At 39.5% G+C, this 25,997-nt stretch overlaps 1 protein-coding gene across 1 annotated transcript in view; it reads right to left on the bottom strand.

The window, feature by feature from the left end:
- The window catches only part of PREP (prolyl endopeptidase), a 72,374-nt gene that overhangs the window by 17,288 nt on the left and 29,089 nt on the right, over positions 1 to 25,997 (bottom strand). Inside the window, exons 8-10 of the mRNA XM_026666617.2 lie at positions 14,542 to 14,733; positions 11,562 to 11,759; positions 3,411 to 3,514 (exon numbers count right to left, since the gene is read on the bottom strand). Coding sequence (XP_026522402.1) covers positions 3,411 to 3,514; positions 11,562 to 11,759; positions 14,542 to 14,733 — 494 coding nt within the window. The remainder of the gene's footprint in view (positions 1 to 3,410; positions 3,515 to 11,561; positions 11,760 to 14,541; positions 14,734 to 25,997) is intronic.

Raw genomic sequence — 25,997 nt, 5'->3', positions numbered from 1 at the left:
TATGGTTCCATAAACCCTTTTCCAATGTTCTGTTTCAGAGAACTGAAAATGGACTTCATATGTTCCCTTGAATCAAAATGATCTCAGACTTACAGTAAATTTTAAAGTAATCATTATTCAATGTAATGCAGTTCTTTAAAGATTAGCAAGCTTTCTTTTAAATTGCCACTGAATATATTTTCAGTGCCTTGTACCTTTTCCATTTTCTAAATTATAAACAATTTGGGTGCAGTCAAATCAATTGTTTATGGATTAGAACATCTACTGTCATTCAAAACTCTCTGTTAATAAAAGCAACTGAATTCACATTTGGAAAGAAGCCTTGAACTTTTGTATCTAACAACATCATTGAAACTTTCCACTGGAAGTATTTTTTTCTAGGTGAATATTTGTTAGAAAACTCTATTTGAACTATGGCTGACATTTTGCACATATGAGGTGTATGTAAAACTAACATAATAGTAATCTAATTTTGTCAGATACAACTATAAACAAATAAAGTTTGGAAGATAAAGCTTCTCTTATTGCAATGAGGAAAACTGCTTAAGAATTTATCCTGTATTTCATACAAATGTTCCATTAGTATTTGTTTTAACATATCAGTAGCAGCCACCTTTGAATTACAGAATAAACTAAGAGGAATCTTTTTCAGTTCTGAAGACCACATTCCCTAACTGGCAAACTTCCAGGAAGGAGTTTCAGGCTGGAGTTTAACTAATTATACCTATCAAAGCTTTTAACTTCTTGCCTGCATAATGGAAAAGAAAGGGGCATGAGATTTGATGTATCTCATTTATGCTATGCTGAGACATGGTGATATTTAATTTCACAGCCAACTGAAGAAGTTCATTTCTCCATAATCTAAAAATATAGTAAGTAAATGGAAAAAAAGTGATTTTGAAGATATATGCATCCTTAATATGAGAAGTTAACATCACAGAACTCAGCAGACAAACTATAATTAAAAGCATTAAAACAAAAGGAATGAATGAATGAGAAAGTAATTTAAGAAACACTGGGTTGCCTCAATTGTTATTATCTCCCACACAATGCTTATTTGCTGTCCTCAGACCAACACTACAGGCAAGTAATATATTTTTATTATTAAATTAATTTAATATTATTTAAATTTCACTATCCAAGAATAAGGTATGAAACTTCTTATAAAGCCCAATTGTATTTTCCAAGGCTAACTAGAAGATGAAAATGAGATTGAATTGCAGCCATTAAGAAATAAGTAAATGAAGAACTGAGCTGAACTTAATTCAATTCTTTATATATAAAAAGTTTCTTCTAAATGTAGGGACATCTTTCAGAAAATATTCACTGCTTCAGAGAGAAACCTATGCACGCATGCCAGAGGTGGCACGTAGTACCCTCTCTCTGGGCACGCAGAGCCGTCACTCCAGCTCAGCTCTGCCGCGCATGCACCTCCCGCCAGCCAGCTGGTCTTCAGGTCTCTGCCATGCATGTGCAGGGGGCAGGGCGTACACGGGGGTTGTGCGTGCCTAAGCAGGGGTGTGGAGAGGGCACACATGCATGCACAGGGGGAGGGACACATGTGCAGGGCACACACACATTGCATTTTGGGAATGTGCACTTTGGGCACTTGTTGCCGAAAAGGTTAGCCATCACTGGCCTAACCTCTCAGAAAATACCTGAATCAGATTTGTTACATGAGATAGGTAACATTCTCTTCACTGAATAATCATGGATGAATGGGATCATTTATAAGAATCACCCAGGGAGAAAGCAGCAATAATGGGATTAAAGAAAATGTTTTGAAGAAGCAGCTGGCAGGATAAACAGTGGCATTCTCAAAAGAAAGCGATATCAGTGCAATTATAATATTCTTCAGGATAAAGACACTAAAGGTCTCGGTCTCACTCAAAGCTGAACTGGAGAAGATATTCAGCATACCACAGGACATGATAAATCGGTGTTTGTCTATGCCTGTAAACATTACAAAGTTTGCAGTCTCAGCGACTCTTATTGAAGCTTGATGCTCTAAGGCAGGGATGTCAAACTTGCGTTGTCACGGCATCGTCATGTGATGTATCGCAACTTTTTTGTCCTTCGCTAAAGTGTGGGCATGGCCATCATGTGATGCATCTGGTCCGTGGACCATGAGTTTGACAGCCCTGTTCTAAGTTATACCAGAGCATCTGACTGAAAGCCAATGCAGAATGTGGTTTTGAAGAAGTAAGCTAAACAATGTTTGCTTATTTTTAAGGATTTCTTTTATTTTCTCAAAAATTAGCAAGAAGGAACCCTTTGAATGACATTAAGGAAGATAATCTTTAGTGAATAACAAAGCCAGTAATATTAAAGTGTCATCACCAGAAGCCCACTGAACTACACTTGAGAAAATATGAGAAATAATAATCTTGATTAGTCATCTGAATCACCTGCTTGTTTCAGGTGATTAATACACCTGATTACTCAGGAAGTAATATACTTTAGTAGAATATTAAAAAAAAACTTTGGGTGTATTTGTTACTCACAATGAGTAACAATAGCAAGATCAATAATAGCAGGGGAAGAGGTTTTAAAATGATTTACCCTGTAAGCCTGCCAATTATATTCATTTCTAACTTTAGTTTACCAGCAGTTCTGCTAATATTTAATAATGGATTTGAGTTTTCTTTCACTTCTGAAATGTACAGACATTTTAATCTATCACAAATATGATAAGAAAGAAGTAAGATTGGACTTCTGGTTTGAGCTTCTTCGGCGACACTGAAATCTGCGATCGTGTGCGGTTTCGATCCGTGCTCGCTGCCGGAGCGTCCCGAGCCGGCTGGATTCAGGGCTAAGCCATCCCATAGAGGTGGTGAAGAGGAGGGATTGGAATACTATAAATATGGTTTTTCTGCTTGTATAGATTGGACATCCTGACTTGTTTCCACTCATATGATTTTTATAGATTTTCATATGGCATCTAGATGTTTTATGTGCATGTGTGTGTTTGTATCCATATGTAATGTGCATGTGTATATACATACACACACACATACATATTCATTTATGCACACACATATACCCAGCAAAAATAATTCTCTGTCCTCTATTATAATTTTGAACTTTACTAAAGTACAAGAACAAATCTATTGCTTTTGATACCAAAAATAAATGAAGTGCGTTTATGCCAAACACTATGACAAAACTTGTAATTATATATGCAGATTTGCATCCTGGCAAAAGAAGGCCCTAAAATTTATAGGAATTGTTACTAAAGGTTAGGGCTAATCTATTTTTTTAAATAAATTCCATTTTAAAATTGTAGTTTTTATGTTGTTGAATTGAACAAGATACCATTGTGCAATGATTTGAACTGCTATGGTTTTTGTTAACCTTTATACAAGAACATAAACATGTACTAACAACAATTTCTTTTTTCCTTTACTTACCTGCACAGTTTGATAAGCTGAAGGATCAAATCCTTTTACACTAATTTCTCGGAAAACTCTTGGCTCTAATTCTTCTTTAGTCAGATCACAATGATAAATAATACCTAAACATATAATTCAAAGCTGTTATTTGGTTAATACATTTTTATTGACAGAAGCACACAAGTAAATATCATTTATCCCAAAGAAACAGACTAAAAAAACCCTCTTAACTAAACCATACCCTTGCTTATTAAGTTAAATATGTAGAAAGCTTAGAAAATACAAAATAACAAAATAGTAATTTATCAAGAATTTTAGTCAATATACATTTGATGAATTTTCAAGCCTGCTGTAATTAATATTTTTAAATAGTACAGTCTTATTTTATTCCATTAAAATGAGACATAAAGACAATATTTGTAGCTATTTTTCCTTTAATAAAAACTAGATTCACAGCTAGACTTATTTATATGCAATGTTTCACATGGAATGCTCTAGACAAAAATGGATTCAAATGTCTCAAATGAAGCTATATGCTTTGACATGTTCACCATTAATGTACACTCCTTCCACTTACACATGACCTCTTTTTGTACTGTAGCAATATCTTTTCTTACTTCTCTTAAGGACATAATGAGAAAACAATCCCTATTTCCAGGTAATTCTCTTTTAGATCAGTCTATAGCTTCTCTCTCATTATTTATATCTGAATGTCCCCTTAATTCCACCAAATGATGGAGCTAATCTCCAATTTCTTTTGGATAGAACAAACAAACAAAACAAAATTAAATTATTATCATTGCACTGCTATTATTGGATTTAAATTGAACAACTCAAGCCAATAACCCAAGGAAGAATTTGTACCTGGGGTGTGTGTGTGTGTGGCAAAGAGGGGATACAATGAATTTCAGAATGGACCTGCCCTCATCATAAATTTACATTTTCTTAAAGAAATCTTATTGATTCAATCAAGTTAGATGGCACATGTACAATGCCTAAATGTACAAATTAGGAAGCAAAGAAAACTAAAATAAGACAACCATTGAGCAGATAAGAAAAGCGAGATATGGTATTGTTTATCCAAGGTCTTATTGATCAATTTGATCAAGTGGAAAGTCAGTGAAAAAGAGAAGATGATGGAGGCAGAATACAGATGTAAACATCTATAGAAGTTTACATCTGTGTTTACATCTATAGAAGTTTATATCTGTGTTGAAGTATAAAGTCTAGTTGCGTCCAGAAAAACCACCTTTGAGACAACCATGACCTGGATGACAGAATAGAATGGATGCAAATTACCAGGTGTCTGCAAGGAATATAAATCTTTCCATTTCCCACTGTCCTGTCAGAGCTGAAGAAGCTTCTTGGATGAGAAGTGAAATGTCTTCAAAGAAAAAACAAGGAAGCCCAGTTGCTCCAGAAAAAGCACCTTTGGGACAACCATGACCTGGATGATTGAGAATTTCTACAGACATCTGTAGAAGTTGAATCTGCTAAATCTTTTGGAATTTTTAAATAGTGAATCATTGCTTCAAGGTTAAGCGTTTGGAAGACTTTATTTTCTGTTACCGGTACTACTTTAAGTATGCATTACCCATACCATCTTCAAATAAGTGTTTAATGTCAACTTGCCATGGCCACCTTGTTGCAAGAAAATTTGCCATACGACAATTTAACAATTCAATTTAATTATTTAAAATAATACAAAAAATATTTTAATTTTTGTTATTCACATTTCATTTTGTCCCTTCTTTTTCCCTCCTTTTTTAAATGATTCTATTCCACAATTTCTTCAACATTAGTGTAACTCTTGTCCCACATCGAGTTGTCCCATATCAAGTTGGCCATGGCAAGTTGTCCTAGATCTTTAGGCATAACCTCTCTAGAATGGGAAACATAACCTAGTTTCTTCCGGTTTGCTGCTATGAGCTTGAAAAAGCAAAATAGGAAAACTTGATAAATATGTTTTATGGTTTTTCCTGTTTTGAAAGTTTATTTCAGGCTTGCAGTTGGACACCTACCCAGCTGAGGACAGAAGGAAGGATATAAAATATAAGAAGAAAGTCACACGCTATGTTCCTACCGTACAATAAAAAAAATCTACCTTAGATTTCTTCTAGATCAGAAAGAAGAAACAATTATTCTAAGAGCACTTCACTTCAATTATTATTGAAATGCTGACATAAATTATATGGTTATATTATAGTTTATACAGTCCAAACAAAAGCAATTTTAATTCCAATTCAGCAATGTAGATATATGTTAATTTTCCCTCTGATAATCGCTGCAACTTAATAAGGCTTCAGATTTGTTAGCCTAATTGTTACAATTAACAAAAATTGGTATGTTGTTTTTCAGGATATAATAAAGTCAGACTAAAGAACAGCATGGAGCTTTCCAGGGCTCAGGGAAACATCTTTATTTTCTTTCAGTACAAAGATAATTCAGTATAAAATAATTTGAACAAGATAAAGCATGTTCATAAAGTATATATATAGCACTTCAGATATTTTTTCTGAAAGAAGAAATACATTACTCTTTTTTCTCACAATTTATAAAATTATAGCTACTGTAAAGTTTCTTCTTTTTGATATTATTACAGAAAAAAAAAGATTCCATCCAATCAATAATATTTCATGATGGAGGCCAAAAATGCAGAATTTTTTTAAGGGGTCTATGACATTTTAGGAGAATCTAAGGCTACACTTAAGGAAAGTAGATTTTATTAATTATTGCCTCATATTGATTTTTAACCATGAGGGCAAATAGCATGTAACAGGTGACTAAATTATAAAAACAAGAATAACTATACCAGGTGTTCTAAGAGGGGAACCATGATAGTTTATGGTAGCTAAAAAGCAGGAGGAGGCTAGTCATACCTTTTCCAACATCTGCATAGACCTAGATTAACGTAGAATTTAAATTGGGAGGGGAAGACATATTAGTTTTGTGGCTTTTGATGAATATGAAGATTTCTATGAATATGACGAAATGTTTTGCAACTAACAAAAGCTTAGGTGTTAATAAAATTGTTAATCAGAAAAGGTGCTACCAGCTTCTTTCTGACTTTTAACCTTACTTGTAGGAAAATCCATTCTTATTGAGAATGTGTTCCTCATTATTAGACCATACACAATGCAGGTCACAACTTCAAATTCACCCTTAGTTCTTTTGTTTGAGAGCCAGTATGGTCTAATGGTTAAAGCACCAGGCTAGAAGGCAGAAGACTGTGACTTTAAGTCCCACATAGCCATGAAAATAGCTGGATGATTTTCGGCCAGTCATTTTTATTCAGCTCAATCAGTCTCAGACCAGACTCAAATTAACATGCTTTGGACACATTATGCGAAGACCCAGTTCTCTGGAAAAGACTAATGCTGGGAAAAGTAGAGGGAAATAGAAGAAGAGGATGACCAGAAGTGAGGTGAATAAACTCAGTTACAGAGGTGATGAGCACACCATTGGAAGAAATGGAAAAACAGCTTGGGCACAGAGAATATCTGTGGCATTGCTAGGAGTTGAAAATGACTTGATGGTATATAATCAAGCAATCAATGAAGTTAATAATCTTCCCTTTCCATCAAGAAAACCAGACTGTAAAAAGAAGGATCTCTGAAATAAAATCCTTCATAAATATAACTCTGTTTTTAAAATGCACAGGAATAGAAGCATAATCCTTAATTTTCCAACAGAAAACATTCTGTAATAACTTTCTTCTTCAAGTGCTGAAATGAAATAGTGCACCACTTAGCCGTGGGGAAGGAGGAAATTCTACATTTAAAATATTTCCAGCCCCACCATATTCAGCTAAATACAGTTTTCTGACGTCCCTTTCTGTCATTTATGCAGACAAGATATCAACAGGAAACAAATTTATTGTCCAACTGCTACACAAAAACAGGCAGAAATGTAATTTTTATGCTATGAGTTCATCACTCCTTCAACATAATAATTAATCTGCAAATTATAGTGTAAAGGAATCCTGCTGTAGTTGTAGTTATTGCTAATTACTGAGGTTTGCATATAGTTTTCGTAATGATAAAAAAACAATGTCATAAAAGTTAGATGCATATTATCTTTCTGCTTATTATGTAGCTAAGAACATGGTAATTGCCAGCCTATGCAAATGTACACTTGCTTCTCATGTAGAAGACAGTTGGGAAATACTAATTCACTTATTTCTACAGCAGATTTTGTGTAGCAAACCAGGGGAAATACTTTTCTATGACATGCTACTTACATATACATACATACATACATACATACATACATACATATATGTATGTTTTCTGAGGTTTTCGCGGGTATTTATATGTGGATCTTTGGTTATTCGGGTTTTCTCCCATGTAAAATTGGAAGTATCCTGGCGACGTTTTGACAAAATCTCATTTGTCATCTTCAGGCTTGTGTCTTCGGCTTTGTGCCTCTCGGAGTAATGTGAGCTTGCAGCTGCTTCTTCCTTTTAACTGCTAGTGGGGGTGTGACTTGATTGGTTGGGGGTTTGGCTGAGTTCTGATTGGGTGGGGGTGTGTTCTCATTGGTTGGGGGTTTGGCTGTGTTCTGATTGGTTGGGGGCTGTGTTCTGATTGGCTGGGGGTGTGTTCTGTTCAGGTGGGGGCTTGGTTGTGCTCAGGTTAGTCTTAGTTGCCAGGGGATTTGAGCTGGTGAGCTGTGATCCTGTTGTTTGGCTTCGCGTTCGTGGTCGTGCCACATCTTCATGGTGGGCGTCCGTTAAAAGGAAGAAGCAGCTGCAAGCTCACATTACTCCGAGAAGCACAAAGCCGAAGACACAAGCCTGAAGATGACGAATGAGATTTTCTCAAAACGTCGCCAGGATACTTCCAATTTTACATGGGAGAAAACCCGAATAACCAAAGATCCACATATAAATACCCGCGAAAACCTCAGAAAACAAATATTACACCTCTACGGGGAGGAAACCCACCATCTGACCAGGACTTATGAAAAACTTGAAGTCCAAAGAGCTTCCATTTTATGTGACCTTGCATTCCTATGCAACTGCCGAGATCAAAATTTAATCCCCATAAGCTTCTAATTGAAATTCCACGCCAACACAGCAGCCACCAAACACATCCTAAAAAGAACAGAATTGGCCCTAATTAGAAATGAACTTCACACAAAAACATTCCTCCTAGACCAAATCAACAAAGATCTCTTCACACTTCACCTCAGACTCAGCAACAAGATTCACCCCACACTTTGGGACAAATCCAAACAACTCACTGCCTGGAGAGTCGAAACACAGACCACCCTCAAGACAGACACACACACCAACAAACTCAGAAAACTACAAAAATGCCAGAAACAAACTCCTCCCCCCTCACAGCCACACATGAAACAAACAGTGCACAACATCTCAGACAAGATCCTCACCGAAGCCAAAACCAAGGTCCTTTCGAAAGGATTCAACTTTGCTGTCGCTCCCAAACACATCCCCACAGAAACCATTATATGCTGAGTTGAAACCAGCCTGACCAAAACCAACCCTGATGATGCTAATAGAATCAGACTCGAAATCACCAACATCCTCTGTACCAGCAAACCACCCAAAAGCAACTTATCCAAAGAAGAACAAACTGCACTACTTAACCTGAAAGAAGACACCAGCATAATAATCCTACCAGCAGACAAGGGCAATGTGACAGTGGTTATGAACACATCTGACTACCAAACCAAGTTAACCAACCTACTCCAAGACCCCACATACAAACCCCTAAAGACAGACCCCACCACCTACCTAGAAAAAACCACCAGATCCAAAATAAAAGCCTCCCCCATCAGCGAAGAAATCCAGCAAAGAATCATACCCAGAGAGAAATCATCCAGATGCCCTAAGCTTTATGGTCTCCCCAAGATACACAAAGAAGGAACCCCACTTAGACCAATAGTCAGCTCCATAGGCTCACCTCTACAAAACCTAGCCAAATTTCTCGCCAAACAACTACAGCCCTATGCAGAATCCATCAACTCACACGTAAGAAACTCATTCCAGTTCATTGAGATCATAAAGAAACAAAACTTACAGCCCAGCGACCTACCAGTGAGCTTCGATGTCATATCCCTCTTCACCCAAGCGCCTATAAAAGAAGCTTTGACAGCCATCCAAAACAAATACAACCCCCCCAAGCACATCCTAGATCTGACCAACCACTGCCTATCCAATACATACTTCACCTACAACGGACAAAAATACAAACAAATAGAAGGAGCACCCATGGGATCACCCCTCTCACCTGTCATCGCAAACCTCTACATGGAACACTTTGAAACACAAGCTCTAGAAAAATATGATCACAAACCCAAACTCTGGCTCAGATAGGTAGATGACACCTTCATAATCTGGCCACACAGGAAAGAAAAACTGAACAACTTCCTCACACACCTCAACAGCCTACACCCCAAAATACAATTCACCATGGAAACAGAAGCTAACAATCAACTTCCCTTCCTAGATGTCTTAGTATACAAAAAATCCAATGGCTCCCTAGGACACACCATCTACCAGAAGAAAACACATACAAACCGCTATCTACATGCACTCTCACACCACCACCCAGCACAGATCAATTCCGTAGCCGAGACACTCATCTCCAGAACAAAATGCTTAGCCAACGAACAACACCTAAAAACCGAACTAAACACTCTCACCAACGTAACAGCCAATGGATTCCAAAGAAAGAAGATTACCCACCTAATCAAAAAAGAAACCCCAACCAAAATCCAAGACAGAGAACAAGAGAACGGCAAAGCCCTCCTCCCATATATAAAAGGCACTACAGACAAAATCAGCAAGATCCTCCAAAAACACAACATTAAGACAGCATTCTGCACAAACAGAAAAATATCCACCATCCTAAGAAACCCTAAAGACAAAATCGAGTTAGAAAACCAAGGAGTATACAAAATCCCTTGCACCGCCTGCTCCACCACATACATTGGACAAACTAACAGAAGAATAAGTGCACGCATTGAAGAACATAAGAACTCAATCAAAAAGAAGAACCGACCTCTTCCCTGGTCCAACACCTCAAAGCCACAGGACATGAGATTGACTTTAAAAATACCAGAACTATCACCAAAACCGAACACTTCAACAACAGAATAATCAGAGAAGCCATAGAGATAGAAAAACGCCCACACAGCATGAATAAAAGAGATGACACCTCCCACCTACCAGCCATTTGGAAACCCGCCCTCATGAACAAGGAGTACCTAACATGATGAATGACACCAGACCCACACCCACGAGGGCCACACAAGATGCCACCACCACACTTCCACGTAAAAAGCAGACTCACACCCACACAGAATATGAGACACGACCACGGACCAGAAGCCGCACTGCAGCTGCATCACTACCCACTTCAAACCCCTCTGAGCCATACATGAAGCGAACTGACCCCACCATGAAGATGCAGCACGACCACACGAACTCGAAGCCAAACAGCAGGATCACAGCTCACCAGCTCAAATCCCCAGCAACTAAGATCAACCTGAGCACAACCAAGCCCCCTCCTGAACAGAACACCAACCCCCAACCAATCAGAACACAGCAAACCCCAAACAATGAGAACACACCCCACCCAATCAGAACATAGCCAAGCCCCCACCCAATCAAGTCACACCCCCACTAGCAGTTAAAAGGAAGAAGCAGCTGCAAGCTCACATTACTCTGAGAAGCACAAACAGAAGCGAAGACACAAGCTTCTGAAGATGACAAATGAGATTTTGTGTGTGTGTGTGTGTGTGTGTGTGTGTGTTCAAACGTCATTCCAGGATACTTCCAGTTTTACACGGAGAAACTGCCAAATAACTTCAAAGATCCATATATATATATATATAATCTGTGTGTGTGTGTGTATGTATGTATGTGTTGTATGTGTGTGTGTGTATGTGTGTATATATATATATATATATATATATATATATATATACATGACACAACAACATACATACACACATATAACACACACACACACACACACACATACATACAGAAAGATCTATTTTTGAAAATTCTTTCCAAACAATGTAATGTTGCAAAATACAAAAACCCTAATCACAGTAGTTTATAGGTGTGCTATTACTTTACAGTCATTCATACCTGTGAAAAGAAAATAACCAATATGCAAAAGAAGCTACACTTACCTGGTGATAAGAAGGAAGTAAATTGATAAAATATTTCACTATCCTTCTTTTGTCCACTATATCCAACAATGCTGCCAACATCTAATGGAAGTGTTTTGAGATGGGTACCAGTTGCCAGGTCATGAAGTTGCAGGACATTCTTCACATCATGCAGGTAACACAAGACTAAGAAGTTGGATCTAACACACGCCACCCATTCTGTAAATATGAAAGAAAAACAGCTACCATATTTTCAGTATGTGATTGCAAGAAAACGTATTAGTTTTTAGAAAAATTGATCACTTTAATATATTTCACAGAAAGAACTTAACTTTCCTCTGTGTGTCATTAGGATCCTAAAAGATCATCAGATTCCTAAATAGATTTCGGCTTTATGCCAGCAAGCACATTTAAGAATTTGCTTAGTGTTTGCTTTCAAGCCAATATATGGCAAATTGGCCCTCTATGTTGTTCTTAACAAAACTGTCTAATCAAGGCCTCATCATGAGCTTCCAATCTGCTTCCCAGTGATAACCTATATGAATTTTCCCTAGCACTTTTAATGGACAGAATTAAGCAAAATAGCTGGGAAGGGAAATTAGAGAAGGAAATGCTGCTTCTCCTGCATTCTTACACTTCTTGCAACAAGTGAGCAGGTTAGTAAATATGCCCTTATTTCCTTCTGTAACAAGATCATCTCAAAATGACAACTGCCAGGAGGGAAGCCCCCTCCTTGATTAAATCAGAGAAGGCATGGGAGGGATGATAGTCTTGTGACAACGGGAATTGGTAGTTGGGAATTCAAGGAAGAGAAGAAAAGTCTTATGTCAATTTTTTTGTCTGTCTCTCTGCCTGCCTGCCTGCCTGCCTACCTGATGGAACCATTCTTTGCATTTTAATTGCTTCCCTATGTTATTTCTTACTCCATTCTGTTTTCTATCATTCTGCTCCCCAATACTTTCCATTTCCATGGATATTACAAATATCCATGTCATGATTCTTATCTTACTTTTATACACCTTGATTTTTATTTGGCAAACTCTACTGAGTTGATGAAAAGGGGTCATGCTTTAAAGAGCCTCAAATGTCCATTAAACAGGGAATTTAGGCAACAGGGTTTATTTCTATGAGTAAATACTGCCTTTTTGCTTATAAGGCACTCAATACTCCCAAGTAGCAGAAATCATTATAGCTATCAAAGGGACAAATATGATTGCTCTACCTTGACTTTTTTTTTTAAAAAAAGAAGTCAACAACTTACAAGTCATCTTTAAAAGAAATGACATTTTGACCCTTGCTAACTATTATTGTCTTGGGATTTTTGCCCTATAGATCTTCAGTTTACTGTTACTGAAACTCACAGAACTGAGTCACAAACACATCTCAGCACTAACTTTTTATAACTCAACTCAAGGATCACTCTTGATTGCTGATATGATACCTGTTGAGCAGCTGATATGATACCTGTTGAGCAGCTGATATGGTACCTGTTGAGCAGCCAAGTAATAATATACAAAGAAGGGAGGTGGACTTAACAGCAAATCAACTTTTATACAGGATTGATTCACAGAAGTCATTTGGAAGGCACTTCCAAAAACATCCCTATGTACACAGAGATAGAGAATGAGATACGAACTGTATCTCATAAAATCCAGGAAATCATAGATGCCAACAATAGAGAATGTATGTAACTCAGGGTTGAATTGTTGGTTATTTTTCTGTTTTTTAGGCTTGGTGGTCTCCCTGCAGACATTTTGTTGCCAGACTATACAGCATCATTACTGTGCATATTTTGTTATGTAGCCTGGCAGCAACATTTTGCAGGAACAGGGGGAAAAAAAGCCCACACACCACAAACCCAATCATACATATACCAATACCTGTGATGGAAAAGTGGACACATGACTGTAGCAAAATACAACATCTATCAGTGTCAGAGCACTTTCTTTTCAGGAAGAAAGTCCCATATTTAATACCTGTTACTTTGGGTTCAAGGTAAAGCCCTCCTATCTATCCTGTTTTGGAAGCTTTTGGAATTTAGGATGTAACGTAGAGGGTTTAGTACACTCCTTCATGGCCATAAACTTCTAAAGTTTATGTTGGATTAAGAATATAAATGTGAATTATAATATTATCAGGAATTTGAGTGTAAGCCCATTTTTTGTTACCAGAGCAATGAGTCACTTATGCTAAGTGATCATTTAAGCTTTCTGTCACATATCTTGATTTTGTATAAAGCATTTCATTACTATGTCATTGTTATATCAGGCAGAATCAAAAATTCACTTGACTGCTAAGATTTTACAGCAATGCATTATTAACTGCTTTCAGCTATAATTATATCTTCTCAAATCAAATTTTGTAAATGACTAAATGGGTTAAAGTATTGTGACACAATAGCAGGTTGGCCTTTTAGGATCAAGATAATTTTCTTATTAAGTGAGATTTCTTAAACACGATCAAATGTTTATTATTACAATGATTAATTTTGAAGTTATATCATATTGTTAATGGTGATAGTACATGGCTACAGTACATGTTTAACATATAATGTTTAAAAATATCTGAATGGACACTGTCCCATTGTATTTAGAAGAGTTAATTTCTAAGTTAAAAAAGATCAATATGCACCATGATAAACATCTATCATGTTTAGAATATACTTATTCAAATATATCTTCCTGAACTATTACATTGCAAGGATATATTTTAAAACCATCACGTCCCTCAAACAGCCTCAGCTATTCATTAAAAAAAATTAGGGGGGAGAATACTATAACTGTGCATTACTCATTTGTGAGTCATACAGCAATCATAGCTTCATAAAAATGTAAAAGTACAATTATGATATTTGCCTCTCAAAAGTTTCTTAAGTTGATCTTTGCTTTAATTAATATGAATAATGTATAGCTCTCCATAGTTATAATAGTGCTATCTTCTTGTATCATGGATTATATTCTATTGTTGTTGTTGCTGAAATATATAACTTAAATAATCTTACCTAGAACATCTTTTCCATGCTCAGGAATCAGGACTTTCCATTTGGATTCCTCAGGTTCAACAAAATCAATGTTAATTAATCGATAGTTTGGAGCATGACGGTTTGTCTTGAAGGTGAAGGTTGTTCCCTCATTGGTGACATATTCATATTCGGCATCAAAGTTGTCTATCAGTTTCACCCATTGCAAAAGACCTATGTTAAGATAATAAAGAAATTTACTCTAAAAGATATATGCCAAGTTGGTAAATTATAAAATGTCTTTTACACTCCGTATGAGGTTATTTACAAATGCCATAACTGCAAGTTACTCCTGAGGAAAGGTACACTTGAATTATGAAGATTCTCCTCCATGCTGCATCGAGAGCCCAGGATGGGTTGACTCCTTCCTATGACGTCATTTAGCTGAGTCTGTACTAAGATATAAAAGCCAGCCCCCGGGAGAGACCCCAGCTTTTGACTCAGCTCCTTTCAGTCAGTAGCTGTGTCTCTGAAAGCTTCTGTTAGATAACACTCACCAGCGATCTTCAGTGCCGTTTTTCCTCGTTTCAAGCAAGGTTGGGAGCAGCGTTGCCAGAGCGCTGTTCAGGCAAGTTGGGCAGCGTCTGTAGACCTCCCCACCACTGCTGTTTGAGCGGTTGTAAAAAGCGATCGGCAAACCGATAACAGCTTCAGCCAGCTGAGGTTCTGTAGATAGCACTCACCAGCGATCTTCAGTACCTTTTTTCCTCACTTCAGCAGCTCCCAGGATCTGGGCAGCTGCTCTTCCAGGAGAGCAGGGCTCTCTCTCTCCTGCAGCGTTGGGAGCAGCGTTGCCAGAGTGCTGTTCAGGCAAGTTGGGCAGCGTCTATAAACCTCCCCCACGCCTGCGGTTTGAGCGGTCGTAAAAAGCGATCGGCAAACTGATACCAGCGTCAGCCAGCTGATCGTGTGGCCAGAGGCTGCCCTTTCCTTTGCTGACTTCACTCGGGGCTCTTTATAGCCTAAGGAGAAATTCTTCGATCTCGGAGTCTGTTTCCCATAGTCAGCGGCCATCTTGGATTGAAGCCTTCCACCACGAGGAGAGCGGCCATTTTATAAGCCCGGGGGCCAATTTATACCCTAAGGGGCTTAATACAAAAAATTTACAAACAGTTTCTTTCCATCGTAAGAGCCTTTATTCTTCAAATGGAGCAAGATAAGGGTGAGTCATAGTCCCCCCACCCTATGGAACAGTCTCTTAAGCCAATAAAAGAAAAAGTTGTAGGCAACGCACCCAATCAGTCCAGAGGGTGGTGGCTGCTAAAATCAGAGCTAAGGCTCTAGCTCCTAAGAAGGCAACTCAGGCTGAGTTGAGGGCAGAAAAGCGCACACATGCAGCCCTAGACAGGCAGTTCAACAGAACTATTCAACAGAAGGGAGTGCAACTACAGCATGTTTCAGGTGATACCTGTGGGCCCCAGCCAAGCCCTCCTAGGGGAGGAGAAGTTATCTATGAGCCTGTCTCCTGTGGCTTTTGCAGTACAATGATCCTCAGGATCTAAGCAGATCTGGGCCTTATTTCCAACAGGCTTCTGGGCCCTATGCTCCTCCCCCTCCCTCCAGGCCTCGAACCTCTTCTCAATCTAGGCCTGAAGTCACCTTCACTCCCTCAGCAGTGGGCCTTTGGCCTTCTTCCCCTACCTTTGAGCATAGACCAGGGGATATCCAAGATGTTGTCTCTTTGGCCATTAGGCAGGGATTGGCTGAAGGCTTCAAGCAAATCCTTCGACCTCCGGAAAGGGTTCAGGCCCTTCTCCCTTCTCAATCTATAAGTTGCCTCATCACCCTGATTTACACATGCCCCAGGACCTTAGGGTCCATTCTTCTCTACCAGAATGGGAGGAGGTTGATGAGAAGGGAAGGGCTTCACCATCTGAACACAGTTACTCCTCTCGTTCAGAACGTGAAGAGGGTGAGACCAAAATCTTTCAGAGGAAGAGGACTCTCGCCCAGAGCAGACATCCTCTGCATTGGTCTTCAATGCTTCTCTCTTCAGGCCATTACTCAGCATGGCCTTGGTCACTGCCAAGCTGTCGCCAGAGGAAGTGGCTCCCGAGCCACAAGGAATTCCCTCTAGCCAGGGAGACTCATTCTTCTCCAAGCCTGTAGTGCATGCAGGGGTTTTGCCTCCTCCCACTTTGTTCCTGGACATGGTTAAGGAACAGTGCGCTTCCCCTTCGGCAGGTCCTCACCCATCTTCTCTGGATAAGCATTTCTACAATGTCAGCGCAGCCCTGGACAATTCCCTGGCAGTGCCTTCTGTTGACATTCCGGTTCTGGCCTCGTTCCCATTTTCTGGCACTCTCACATGGGCATCCATACGGTGGCTGTACCAACTCCAGATTAGATTGCCTACATCTGACCTTCGGTCTCACCAAGGCCTTAATAAGATTATCGCAGCGGCGGAATTCACTGCAGATGCCACTCTCAATTCCGCCAAATTTGCATCTAGGGCCATGGCATCTTCAGTAGCAGCAAGAAGACTGTTATGGCTCAGAAATTGGCAGGCGGAGTCACACCGTAAATGGAAGCTAGTTTCAGTTCCATTCGCGGGCGATAAGCTTTTTGGCGATGCTCTGGAATCTTATCTCATCGAAACCAGATATAAATGTAAAATTCTCTCTTCTTCTGGGAAGAGAGCCGACTATCGCCCAGCTCCTTATACTGGTAAACAGCCCTTTCGGGAGGGTGGGGGTCGTTCCTGCCGTCGCTCTAAGTAATCCCTCATTCTCCCCACCCATCGGAGGTCGCCTAGCCTTCTTTGCCTCCAAATGGGAGGAGTCAACGGCGGATGCCTGCGTGCTCAGCACTATTAGGTCAGGATTACAATTGGACTTCCTAATGCACCCCCACCCCCACCAATTTTTTTTTTTGATCTGTCCTGTCTCTCGGGACATTTCAAGGCAAGACCTCATGAATCAGCCCATTAACTCCTTCTTGAAATCCGAGCTATTCAAACCTGTTCCCCCCTCTCAATGGGGACGTGGGCTTTATTCTCACCTTTCATCGTTCCCAAAGCCCCAGGGGGGGTAGCGAACCATCCTGGATCTAAAATTTCTCAACCAATTTGTAAAATACAGGCTATTTAAAATGCAGACTCTGCATTCTATTTTAGAGAGCGTTCGGGAGGGCGATCTCTCTTCCACTGATCTCATGGAGGCTTACCTCCACATCCCCATTTGGCCTCATCATCGCCAGTTTTCCGTTTCTGTTATCAGAATACCCATTACCAGTATCGAGTACTTCCCTTCAGTCTCTCATCGGCTTCAAGGGTCTTCACGAAGGTTCTGGCAGCATTGATGGCATCTCTGCTTTCTGTTCCAGTGAGGATCCAATGCTACTTGGACAACATTTTGATTCTGTCCTCCTTCATCCATGCAGCCCATCGGGATCTGCAAATTACCCTGTCATATCTCCAGAGCCACGGATTTTTCCATTCCTGTCCACTCTAATGGTTCCTGCTTCCCTACCAACGAGTAGGAACCAGCCACTCATCCATCAAGGTCCTGCTCCCACCACAAATCCGGACATCTCTCAATTGGTGGTGTTCCCTGTTAATCTGGAAGGGACTCCTTTTCAGGGTCCCAGACAGGCTAGTGATAACCACCGATGCCAGCCTCCTGGGTTGGGGTTCCCATATGCAGGGCCAAATAGCTCAGGACCTTGGTCCAGGTCAGAGCAGGCCCTTCCCATAAATTGGCTAGAGCTCAGAGCCATTTTTCTAGCTCTCAAGCATTTCAGGCACTCAGTGACCGGCTCTCATGTTCTAGTCCTTATGGACAACATGCGACCATGGCTCATGTCAACCAGCAGGGGGGGGGGGAGGTCCAGAGCCCTCATGGGAGAGGCTCTACGGTTGGGGTTATGGGCAGAGCAACACCTGTTGTTGATCTTGGCGGACCACTTCTCCGGGATCAACAACTCCCAGGCCGACTGGCTCAGCAGGAGCTTAGTTGGCCAGGCAGAATGGTCTATTCCTCCTTCTCTATTCAGGGACCTTTCCCTCAGATTCGGAACGCTGGAGGTGGATCTTTTCCACTCCTCAAATTGCCCAGGTCACCAGATTCTTCACCAGGTTTCCTTGCTAGGGAGTGGAGGGGACCAATGCCCTTCGGTGCAGATGGCCCAAAAGTCTCCTCTATGCCTTTCCTCTGCTCCCATCATTCCGGCAGTAATTTGGAAGATGTTGGAGGAACGAGCGGAGCTCCTCCTCCTGGCACCCTATTGGCCAAGGACGCCCTGGTTTGCGGACCTGGTCAACCTGTCGGTGGCTTCTCCTTGGAGGATCCCAGCCCATCTAATCTCCCTTCATCAGGGGATTCTGCTCCACCCGGAGCCCCAGTGGCTCAAGCTGACCATGTGGCACTTGAGCGGCAGTGGCTAGAGGTGGCTGATCTTCCTGAAAGGGTCATCATCACTATCCTGGCATCTCACAAACCTCCCACAAGGCGCATCTATGATGCCACCTGGAAGGCCCTTTCCGATGGGAGGATTTCTCTCTCACGCTTTAGCCCAGTTGGCAGAGGTTCTTAGATTCCTTCAGCATGATCTGGAGAAAGGTTTGGCCCCCAACACCTTACGCAGGCAGGTTGAGGCCCTCTCCTTGGTTCTTTCATGGGGTTCGCTTCCTTCCTTATCCCATCACCCTTCAGTCAGGAGGCTTTCGAAAGGGGCTTCCAACCTGCACCCTCCGGTGGTTCACAGGTATCCTTCCTGGGATCTTCATGTGGTCCTTTATGCCCTTACAAAGCCCCCTTTTGAACCCCTTAGAACATTGTCTCTCCGTTTCCTGACTCTGAAGGTAGTCTTCCCCGTTTCCATCACTTCAGCCAGGTGGGTATCCGAGCTTGCTGCTCTTTCCATCAGACAGGACCTTTGTTCCTTTCACGATGATAGGGGTGTCCTCAGTCTGGACCCCTCATTTATTCCAAGGGTTAACACCTGTTTCACAGGTCCCAGGACATTATGTTGCCTGGCTTCTGCCCCCTCCCGCACTATGACTTAGAGCAGCAGTGGCACTCGCTAGACGTAGGTAAGGCTCTTAGAATATACATTACGCGCACTTCTTCCTTGAGGAAGTCTGAAGCCATTTTGTTTCCTTTTCCCTTCTCACTTGGGGCACAAGGCCTCTTCTCCTACTATTAGCAGGTGGGTCAGATCTTGCATTGAGCAGGCCTACAAAGCTGCAGCCCTTCCGGTTCCTCGAGGTCTGACGGCGCACTCTACCAGAAACGCGGCCACTTCGGCTGCCTGGGAGACTCAAGCGCCCTTGGAGATCTGTTGTGTGGCCACGTGGACATTTCTGTCTCCTTTCATCAGATACTACCATCTGGATGTCTTTGCCTTGGCAACTGCAGCCTTCGGCAGACGGGTGCTTCAACGAGTGGTTCAACAGTCAGTTTGATGAGCCGGACGAGGACCCACCCGTGGACATGCAAGCTTTGGTATGTCCCATCCTGGGTTCTCAATGCAGCATGGAGGAGAATGGGCATTGGTAGAAGTTACCCTGAACGCCTTTTCTAGCTATGCTGCGAGAGAGCCCAGCCCCTCCCTTGATTTGTCCGGAGAGGGTAAGTCATATTTCTGTATTCATTTGTGCTTTCAGAGACACCTTTCAGTCTGTCAAGTATCTTCGCCAAAGCTGGGGTCTCTTCCAGGGGCTGGCTTTTATATCTTAGTACAGACTCAGCTAAATGATGTCATAGGAAGGAGTCACCCCATCCTGGGCTCTCTCGCAGCATAGATAGAAAGGGCATTCAGGGTAACTTCTACCAATGCCCATTTTGTTGATTATGAAATCAAGATTCCATATGGACATACCTTTTAGCTGAATAGTTGAACATACAGTATTAATAATATCAGAACATGGTCAAGAGTTTCAAATGACATGTCACTTTGGATTGGCAGGTTTTCTTTCAATTCAATTTTTTAAGATTATAGCAAGTCTTAAGTCTTACATCTAATATACAGTTTTAAATAGGGTAAGCCACATTATGATCAATACTTGTTACTCCCCAAATGACTATCAAATCACAGTTTGAAGAACTGTTTTGGGGTCCATCTAAGGCTTCAGATATTCTTGGCAAATTTTATTTCTTCAATCCCACTTAAAACTTATCTGATTCCTTGAACTGTAATGTTGAGCAGCTAATTAGCAGCTTAGTTAATATTTTGACTAACTGTTGATATCCTGGACATCCAGGGGTGGGGTACTACAGGGTTAACTACCCATTCGGGATTTACGAGCTTCCCTGCGCTGTGAGCCAAGCACCTGTAAATCATCATTAGCACGTCATAAGCAGTCATTAGCATGCTGCCTGCAGAGAAGCAGCCTTTGAAACAGCCCTCTTTTCTTGTTTTTTTAACTGCAGCTGTGCCTCGTGGGCAGCTGAAGTTGAAAAATCAGGAAATAAAGATCAGGTAAGAGCCCGGGTGGGTGGGTGGGCAAAAACATCAGCAGACATAGAACCAGTTCTATGTCTGCTGCTCTTCAGAGCTACCAGTTCTACAGAGGTGGACAGAACCAGTGGAAACCCACCCCTGTGGACATCCTTCTTATGCTATCCTTTATTGCGAGTAAGATGAATAATTACAATTTTTTGAGCTAATTTATTCTAAGCAGGACTTCCACCCGAGTACAAGTTTGCTTACATTTCTGGAAGATAATTTTACTGTGCCAGAAAACCTTCTGATCTTCTAACTTAAATTGTTTAGGAAATTCCCTGATTTATAATGGATATGCCCAGGGGTGGGATTCAATTTTTTTAACAACCGGTTCTGTGGGCGTGGCTTAGGTGGTGGGTGTAGCTTGGTGGTCATGTGGTTGGATGGACATGGCTTGGTGGTCATGTTATTGGCTGGGTGTGGCCAACTCAATATCACTCACATTGAGGCATGCATATCCTCGCCTGGCTTCTCATGACTGTGGGGATGCTGCAACAGTCGTAAGTGTGAAAAATGGTCATAAGTCACTTTGTTCAGTGCCATTGTAACTTTGAATGGTCATTCCACACAAGCAAAGTACCAGCAAAGGAGGGGGAAAAAAACTCCAGAGAAGTTCCAGAGACAGGAAGTCTAGTCCTGCCAAGAATGTAATAAGGGTTAACGGAGAGGCAGTTTCTGTAAGCAACACCAGAATGTTTCCCTCCTGCCTTCCTTACAGGATTAGGCCAGTAATTTCTTCTAACAACCGGTTCCCCAAACTTCTTAGAATGTTAACAACCGGTTCTAGCGAATAGGTGCGAACTGGTAGAATCCCACCCCTGGATATGCCTATTTCATTGTTATTGAAGCACAACTAATTTTCACTTTTCTCTACCAGCTAAAAATCTGTGATACACTGTACAATTATACCTCATAATCTGCAACAAAATATACTATAATAAAAATTAATGTAGTATACCATAGTATTATTTGACAGAATTTAACAGAATAACAGAGTTGGAAAGGACCTTGGAGGTCTTTTAATCCAACCTCCTGCTCAAGCAGCAGACCCTAAACCATTCAGACAAGTGGCTAACCGGTCTCTTCTTAAAAGTCTACAATGTTGGAGCACACACAACTTTTGAAGGAAAGCCGTTCCACTAATGGTTCTCACCATTAGGAAATTTCTCCTTAGTTATAGGTTGCTTCTCTCCCTTGATTAGTTTCTATCCATTGTTTCTTCTCTTGTCTTCTGGAGCTTTGGAAAATATATTGATTTCTCCTCTTTATGGCAGCTCCTCAAATATTGGAACGCTGCTATCATGTCACTCCTAGTACTTCTTTTCCCTAGACTAGAGATTATCTTTGTTTACCAAGTGTAGTATCTATTTCTTATAAATGAATTTAGGATCTCAACCTAAACCATAACTTAACATTTAATGATCAAAATTATATCATCAAGAACCAGTATTTGTTATGAATTTTAAAAGGTTTTATCACTACAATGCAGAGTTTGTTCATTTGGATAGTAAAGATAAAAAAGAGATATAATTTGCATTAAGATAAAATATAGAACTTATTTCTGAATTAAAAACTGGTTTTGTAAGAGATATAAATGTTTCCACGAAAGGGTTTTCTTTACTCACATTTTTCTATAATTAACTATCAGGTTAACTGCAATGTTCATATAATTTAGAAAAAAAATGCTAACAAACATATTATCAGCATTTTAACAGTAAAAAACTATTGTCAAGATATATACAAGTTTACCTATACAAGAGATAAGAATATATCTATGCAAATTTATGCAAGATTCAAACATACACAATTTTATGAATTTTATGAATTTTATTAAGAGATTTTGTAATAAAATAGGAATTAAACAGTTCTTAAACTAGCTGTTTTTTAAAGGATTAAAGCTTTGCATTTCAATTTAAAAATCCTCATATCTGCCCACAAAACTAGCTTCATATAAAACAGAATAAAATAGCATATCAAAACATAGTAATCAGTTAACAGGTAAGGTAGCTAAACCAAGTAGCTAAAATAAAGGTAAAGTTAATCTTGGAAACCACAAAAGAACAATTGGCTTGGTTTTTTAAAAAATATAATAGAGGATTGATTTTAAAAAAATCTAAAATATACCCAGCTGCCTTTAGTACTACAAATAAAAAATACTGTTGATGGAAAAACATAATAAATCAATTAAAATATCTGTTATATGAATCAGTAAATGTAGCAAGGCAGTAATAAAAAATGAGAAATCATGAGAAAAATATAAAGAACTTTTCTTGGCATTAACATGATAGAGATGTCCAGAGATATGCACGTGAATTTATCCAAGGAAGGAGTGCCCTCAACTGTCTCGTATTTACAGTAATCTGACTGCACATTTCAACCTCAAAATCTGTTTTGCCCATTCCTTGAGATTCACAAAAAGTATTTTTAATTCTCAAAGTTCTAGAAGCATAACTTTAAAATATTCTGGGAATAAGACTGAAAGAATATAATACAGCTAGTCTTTGAATTATAAGCATTTGTTTAGTGATTGTTTGAAATGGCACTGAAAAAAGTTTCTGATGTCCATTTTTCACACTTATGACTGTTGCAGCATTAAAAATGGGAAGAGGTCCTAGGTACACAAAGTTTTAAAAAACACTGGTGTAGACATTTTTTCTTCTGTATCCAAACTATTGAAATCTCTGTATATTCCAGTTAACACAGGTTGTCATACTGTAGAATATATTTACATTTGCTCAGATATCTATAAAATTATACTGCATTGTTCATTTGTGTGGCAAATGTTACAATCAACCAGATATACACAAGCCTAAACAAGTATGAAAGATAGAATGAGCCCAGCAAAACTGAATCATCCATCACCTTCTAATACTCCATTGCAAATTAATAAATATGGAACATGTAAATTAGTACAAACACAGGCAAGTATGTCAAAGCAACAATCAGTTTAAAACTGTCAATCAGCCTTTTACAAAACTCATCAAGACATGCATGACAGCAAATGTCTTAATTGTTTCAAACTGTTTGGACAAGAAAGCCAATGTTCAAACTGGAGAATTATGATTACATTCAGATAATCATCCAAAAAATGATGCTGTGAAGCAGAAATGAGTTTATTATGAGCTTCTTTATTATCTCCTTCATTCTTCCACACTCAAGAATCATTATTTTCACATTTATGTACATTACCAAACTTTTCCACTGCAGCCCATAATACAATTCCAATTTACACCAAGACAATAAGCAATTATTTGGCTGCAGATAGATTTCCAACATGTCTAATATCAGTACATTTTTTTTTTTGCTTCTTTAGAATCTTACTAAACTTTGCTTAATTGAAATAATTCACTGTCTCAAGCAATGGCTTCAGATGTCACAATTTCTATTGTCTCTTCTAGTGTATTTGATTTAATGTAACTGAACAATGCAAGATTCAAAACATTTAAAAGTATTTCCTCATGTAGCATACCGCTAAACTAGGGAAGCCACTTGCACAAGATGCTGTGACTATTACAATCTTGGACAGCCTTTACAGAGGACAATTTCATGAAGAATACAGCAATATCACAGCATGCCAATTGTTAAGGGAGTTAGTCAGTTAGTGTTAGGAAGAAGCAATATACTGAAACACTGTACAGTAGAAATGTCAACATCCAATATCCTTACTTTCAAGAAGTTTGTACTTAGTTCTACAAGATGAAATTAGATCAGTGCTCTGGTCATTACAGAAAGTCTTCAGGAACTGATGGAAAACCTACAGAAGTATTGGAAGCTACAGAAAAAGAATCAGTAAAAAGTCTAACTAAGCTATGCCAGGAAATCTGGAAAATAACACAGTAGCAAACAGATTGGAAGAGGTCAATCTACATTACAAAAAAAAAAAAAAGATTTAGGAGAGTGTGCAAATTATTGTCCAATAACCTTAATTTCACATGCCAGAAAAATAATGCTTAAGATCATCCAACACAGATTGGAGCCCTACATGGAAAAAAGATGCGAGATGTTCAAGTTGGCTGAGGAACATGAAACATTATTTCTGATGCTAACTGCTAATTCAAAAAAAAAAAATCACAGAATATGAAAAAAGAATATGAAGAATATGAAAAAAGTTTTTCTGATTACAGAAAGGCTTGTGATCACAACAAATCCTGGCAAAAATGGAACATTGAATTGTGTTCATGAGAAGTCTCAAGTAAGGAAGCCATAGTATAGGCAGAAAATGGAGAAACAGCCTGGCTCCAGACTGGCAAAGCAGTATGACAAAGCTTATTTATTTAACCCATATATTGAATGTTTATTGAGCAAATGGTGGCTTAGTGGTGAAGCTTCCCAAACTGGCCAGCAAATGAGATCCATAGGATTTCCATGTTTTCAATATTCCTTAATGAAACTGTACCTTTTCCATGGCTATCCTGCTAGCCATAGAATATAGAACATAGAATAATAGGCTAGAAGGGACCTCAGGCGTCTTCTGTTCAACGCCCTGGCCATGGCAGGAGATCCTATATCACTTTGGACTTTCATTGGGCTTGACGGGATGGATACACATGATCACAGAAAGAATAAAAGAATAACAGAACAGAACAATAGAGTAAGAAGGACTCCGGAGATCCTGCCATCCAAGCAGGAGACCTATACCATTTCACACAGTTGGCTGACCAATCCCTTCTTAAAAACTTCTGGAGGCAAGTTGTTCCACTGGTTAATTGTCCTCACTGTCAGGAAATTTCTCCTTGGTTCTGCGTTGCTTCTCTATCTGAGTTAAGTAGGTAGCCATAAGTGCTGCAACTTGAATTATGTGCTAGAATGTATAGGCATTACACATTTCTCCTTCTGCTAAACAAAAAGGAACACAATGGGGAATCTTGGAAAAAGAGAAGGACAATCTTTCACAGAATTAAGCAGAGAGGAAGCATTATTAAACAGCAGAAATGGTTTCCCAGGTAACATTGAAATTTGCCAAATTACTGTTTCAATGTAGTGATAAAGACACC

This window comes from Notechis scutatus, chromosome 1 (assembly GCF_049901735.1).
Source record: "Notechis scutatus isolate UNSWTSFEM ecotype Mainland chromosome 1, rNotScu1.2, whole genome shotgun sequence".
In the NCBI taxonomy this organism is placed as follows: domain Eukaryota; kingdom Metazoa; phylum Chordata; class Lepidosauria; order Squamata; family Elapidae; genus Notechis; species Notechis scutatus.
The sequence above is the reverse complement of the archived record's forward strand: the minus strand, read 5'-3'. Positions and strand labels throughout refer to the sequence as shown.